We start from the raw sequence: 6,000 nt of genomic DNA, 5'->3' as shown, positions 1-6,000 counted from the left end.
CCCCATTGAAATCAATGGCCAGTGAAACAGACTTCACAATGTAATCAGCTTAGCATAATCAATATAAACCTGAAATTGCCTATTCAACAATAATTGGTCATAACCAACGTAGTACAAAAGAGGCTTGGCTGGATCATTCTCCATTTATTTATATACCTCCATGGTCTAACTATGGGGATTAGTTTAGGGAGATGGAACTCTTTGGTATTTACACACCTTATTCTATATTCCTCTTAGGAATTCATGTAGCTTAATATTAGATGTATGGCTGCAGTTTAACTTTTAGATTTTGCTAGGAAAAAAAGTAAATGAGGGAAAAGAGAGTAAAAGGAATTCCTCCCTAAGTCTAACCTCCATAGTTAGAATAGGTCTAACGTTAGACCTGGTCTAATTTAGTTTTGTGCATACTGACCAAAGCGGCATTTTGTGATCCACCATCATCCACAACCTCATCCTCCCACTTTTCACAAAAAATGAGATTTTATATCTCTTGAAACCTCTGGCTACATAATAGAGGATGCTAGGATCATGCAATACTCCTGGAATTAATGAATTCGCTATGCAGGGGTGCAATGTCGCTGAACTCTGCACTGCGTGAATCAAAATTAATTCTCATCTTGCGAACATCAAGGGAAACTAATCAGTTTAGACGAGTTTGCCCAACGTTGGTTAAGGAGATTACAACCCAAAGTTGGGTAATATTTTGCTCAATCAATATTGGGTAATGTTTTACCCAATATTGGGTTTGGCTAAGGAATTTACACAACATTGGGCAAAACATTACCCAACATTGGGCAAATCATTACCCAACTTTGGGCTGTAATCTCCTTAACCAACGTTGGGCAAACTTTTCTGAGAGCTTCTGAGAGTGCCAGTATGTGGAATATCACGATTGTAAGAGAATCAATTTTGATTATTACAAACTTAAGTGTATGTATACCAGCTATTATACGCCGTGATATATTATATTTTCCCGTTTTTCAGAACATTTCAAGGAAATAATGTATTTAGGGTTATTGTCGATTATGAATACAGTCATTGGTTTGGTATACTTGTGAACGTAATCTGTCAGAAGACGTACGGTTGTAATTGAGAAAGGTGTACGTCTGCAGCAGACAGATGATATAGTATAGGTAAATGACTATGGGCAATTTGTGAACTACAAACACATTGTAAAAACATGGATATAACCTTTGCACAATACATGGAAATCGTCAAAGTAGGCCCTAGTGAGTGCCACAAACAACAATAGGCCTATAACAACAGCGAATTTAACAGTAGCTTATTTGTTACAGATATTTTTAACATTAAACATGTTAAATAAAGAAGTCGGTTTCGTAAAACAGGAAGAACGTGAAATGTTTCAACCTTATTTTGCTGATTGCCTTAAAGGCAGTTTTATATTGTTTCAACGATTTAAAGAGAGTGTTGAACACTTTTAACAAGGTCCGTAAAGGGTAGATGCTAGATGAATTGTAAGACTTAGAATCTTTGGAATGTTAAAGTATATTAAAGACTACCTGAGCAAGCTAAATATTATTATTGGTGAGGTCTAAACACATTTTATGTTGTGCGAGGCCAACATTATTAAAAGGGCCTTCTAGGGAACCGGCAAGGACCACATGGAAGATATAATTTCAAGACAATACATAATGCCTGTGTACTAATAATAGGCATGTCCACTAAAAATTGAAGTACTTTTAAATTGATTCAGACCTAACTTATTGGCTGGGAATTGATGAAAGAAACATTTTGGCGTTTAAATAATCTTAATCGGACGTTTCATTCCAGAGATATGGCCTTTCGAGTGTCACGGTTTTATATAGGGCTGCTAGAACATGTTAAAAAGTTAAAGTCCAAAAAGGAATACTAACAGAAAGTGCAACTTTAAGGTACTTTTTCTTAATGTATTTACTAACTAGTTTATCTGGAACATTATATTTGCTTATAACAACATGAAAATAAGATCATCCTGAAAATTTAATCGATTTTGTTGACATACAACAAAAAATATAAGACCTCAAAACCCATGGTTTGTTTGGTGAAACCTCAAGCATGATCATAGATGGCCGCCATGGAAAATATCTCCATAGAGGAGATGAACAATAAGTGCATTATTTCAAATGAAAAGCGGTAGTCTTAAACAGTGTTCAATCTTTTAAGGTCAGCACATTTTATCTTCAAAAATTATTATATTTCATCATGGCATAAGTTTGGTAACATTAATCACTACCAATTTTGAGAAATTTGCTCCAACTCAAAGGTTATCTTTACTACATTGAGCAATACACTGTGTGTGCATGGAAGCCATAATGGATAGCATATGAAATGGACATGGTAGTGAGAAGTGCACGGGGAAGTGCATGATTTGAGATGGGCCGCAGTAGGCTTAAACATTCTTAAATTTCTTAACATCCTACACATTTTGTCTTCAAAAATAGTTAAATTTTATGAGTATGTAAGTTTGCTTGTCTGATTCACTCCAAATTCGGAGATAATTGCGTTTGAACACCTGATGCACGGAATGGTGTCACTTCAACCTGTTGTAGTTCTCATCTCATTAAATTTTTCAATAAAAACGTTGATCTCTTCATGAAGGAAGGTCCTCTCTATTTACTGACCAAACAGGAAAAAGTTTGCTTAATGTTTTCTGGTGGAATCAGGAATTTCTTGAAACACCCTGATATAGGCCTACATTTGGATCAAAACAAGTCATGTACGCCATTTAACAGGCCTGGGATTTCTTGTATCGATCAGTTTCTCCATAGACAATACGTGTGTGAGTCTACGCACACAGTGAATGAAAAATCGTTCTAGTGGAAACTGTATTGACAGTGGGCATCCCTACTAATAATGTTATTGTTTACCATTCTTCATCCACAGTAGTAACGCTATCACAACTGTGTTTAACCTGGGCCACAACTTCAAACCCAATCACTGAAGTCATAACGACAATTGGAACGACATATGTAACAACGGACGACCTATCAACCAATGATACCATTACCTTTGAAAACGCCACAAGCTTTGAATCCTCTATTACTACATCTGCTGTTTCTACTGCTGATATAGCAACAACATCTCAGGATGTCGTAACTACAAATGAAGTACAAACACAAGCAAGAACTGATTCTCGGGTAGATTCTACAGCAACAACAGCAGTTGATGCATTTGTAACTACATCGAAATATCTTACCACCAATATGGATACAACAACGACAATGAACATCGTTGAAGGTAATCAAGATAAAGTAACAACGAGTACTGATTTAAATACAGATGGTGTATTTACAACTACAACCACAACTGATGCCAAAGTAGGAACATCGGATGGCTTAACCACTAGTGTAGATTTAACTACGACAATGGACATTGTTGTTGGAACGAAGAAATATACAACAATGCTAAAAACGATGGACACAACAACTGAAGTTACAACTGAAGCAACAACTGACACTACAGATGTAGCTAAAACGGAAGCTACAACTGAAGTTACAACTGCCGCTAAAACTGAAGCCACAACTAACGCTGCAACTGAAGCCACAACGGTAGTTACAACTGAAGCTAAAACGGAAGCTACAATCGACGCTACAACTGAAGCTACAACAGAAGTTACAACTAAAACTACAACTGTAGTTACAACTGAAGCCACGACTGAAGCTGCAATTGAAGCCGCAACTAAAGCCACGACTGCAGCTACAACGGAAACTGCAACTGAAGTTACAACTGATGCCCCAACAGAAGCGACATCTGAAGCTGCAACTGATGCTCCAATAGAAGCTACAACTGATTCAACAGAACTAACAACGGAATTAGAAGCAACAATTGAAACTGATAGCAGTGTTCAAAGATCTTCAAAAATGACATCGGAACCAGTCACATTAGCTAGTTCAACAGATAGCATCGCCATCACGAGTCTGGTAACTGACGATGACGGCGAGTCAACTGAAAAATTGACATCGGACGCTACCATAGTAGCAACGACAGAAGAGACGGTAACTGTTGTACCTGAACAACCTGAAGAACACCTTACTGTTTTTGCCACCGATATTGAAACTACTTTCCTTATTACCTCTCCCGTACAAGATCTCGACCTTGAAACAACACCGCCCTTTGTTACCACTTTCGCAAGTTCGACAGAGAGCAAGATTGTAACACCAGATTTTGGAACAACCCTAGGTGTCACTGATATAGCTGCTATAGTGACTGAAGAAGTAGACTTGACAACATCCTTCATTGAGATTACTTCTGCTCCTGTTACCTCAACAGAGAAGATTGCAATACCAGTGGAAGACCTTGCAACATCTTTGTTAGAGAGAACAGCTTTTACAACAGGAACGGTTGACATTACAACACAGACGACAATGGTGGATGAACAGACAGCGTCCGTTCCAGAAACAACCCCTGGTGAAACCTTTTGGAAGACTGACGAAATTACAGCAGAATTTGATGAAGGTAAAGTATTCTCCTGTTTCTGTTTCCAGTCACTGACATGATACCGCATAATGTCCCTCCAACTCTCTCTCCCTGTCTCTCTTTTATGTTTATACTTTTCTCCTCCTCTCATTCTGTTCATCTCTTCTTCACCCTTTTATATCTGTTATGTATGTATGTCTGCTTTGCTCTCTCTTAGTCATACTAACAAAAGGCGATAAAAGACATTTTTTCCGTGCATGGACAGTGGGGAAAAGTAAATGATAATTGTTGCCACAATTACTGAGTGGCATTTTCAGTGATTGAGCTACTGGGTGAAATGGGGTGAAATGGGGAGAGCCCATGCATTTGCAGTGTTTTTTGGGGAACTGGGGGAAGCGGGGAAGCTCCAAGTTCGGGACCCTGCCCGTGGCACCGCCACTGGCAACGAAGAAGTGGATAATGTTGAAATAGAGAGCATGCATGAAAACATTCAATCTGATTGGATTCGTTGGGTTGGTATCGAAGAAGACAGTAATACGACTAGAGCGCATAGTTTTAAGAGCGCATAATGCGACAGGACAGATTGTCTAAGTTAATCGTAATTTAAGGGTATCATGGGAACGGTTCATTAAGATACATCATCGAATGGAAAATAGCCATCACTTTAAAGGGCATGATGGGTTAATGGAATGTGATGTTTAACGCGGTCCGTACTATAGCAGGTGACAATTTGGGGAAAGAGAATTAAGGGGTTGAAATCCTCCACTTTGTCAGATTATGATGAAACCTGTTGAAGAAATTATCATGTCTTTTGGAGGTCAGAGGTTTATCAAGTAAACGCAAGAAAGGTTGTTGGAAGTTTAAAAAGTGACTTTTCTTCACATAATAGGAATAAACCTTGTGATATTTCTCAAACCTTTAGTATGAATTTAGAAAAGAAGTAAAGAACCTCTACTTTCTAAAAGGTGACACATCGCATGGTGCCACTTTAAAACAGATAGATAATGGTGGATATATACGAGGGTCATTCAAAAAGTTCTACCTCCACCCTTCTATCTCAAATTCTGCACTATAGTAGCCCTTTCGCAATTTTCATAATTATAACCTAAGGTTGTATCTAGCTTGTGAGAAAATGTTGTTATAATATCATTTTTCATTTATTGTAGGTAAAGTAAAAATGAAATCAGAATTTGGTGTCACGGAAATAAAAACAACAACATGTACATGGGCAATTCCAAGCAAAAGTGGTCATGGCCCAAAACATGAAAAATGTTCAGAACTTCAAAACTACAAGTGGTACAATGGCAAATTTTATATCAAATAAAAGAGATTAACATGCTCTTTAAATTAATTGATCATGCCGGAGAAAGCCAGGCAGTGGCAGGAACATCAAGGTTGTCCGAATTTGCCCATATTTGGTGTAGTAGGGGTGTTTGATGAAACATTCTCACTGAAACTTTTTCAGGATTCTGACCCCCCTTGTTAAGGGTTTATAGCCCTTATTTGTTTTGGTACAATCTACACCCTTAAAAATTGATGAATTTTTCCTGAATTTAAGCCAATTTTGTAGTCTCATTTTTTCAC

At 37.7% G+C, this 6,000-nt stretch overlaps 1 protein-coding gene across 1 annotated transcript in view; it reads left to right on the top strand.

Annotated features, from left to right (window-relative positions):
• The first annotated feature begins 1,180 nt into the window (after positions 1-1,180).
• LOC140147149 (uncharacterized) overlaps positions 1,181-6,000 on the top strand; it is a 65,652-nt gene continuing 60,832 nt past the window's right edge. The window contains exons 1-2 of the mRNA XM_072168928.1: positions 1,181-1,229; positions 2,884-4,455. Of these exons, the coding sequence (XP_072025029.1) occupies positions 1,181-1,229; positions 2,884-4,455 (1,621 nt within the window). The remainder of the gene's footprint in view (positions 1,230-2,883; positions 4,456-6,000) is intronic.

The sequence above is a fragment of the Amphiura filiformis genome, chromosome 3, assembly GCF_039555335.1.
Source record: "Amphiura filiformis chromosome 3, Afil_fr2py, whole genome shotgun sequence".
Taxonomy (NCBI): Eukaryota; Metazoa; Echinodermata; class Ophiuroidea; order Amphilepidida; family Amphiuridae; genus Amphiura; species Amphiura filiformis.
Note: the sequence above shows the minus strand (reverse complement) of the source record. Positions and strands in the feature narration are given on the sequence as shown.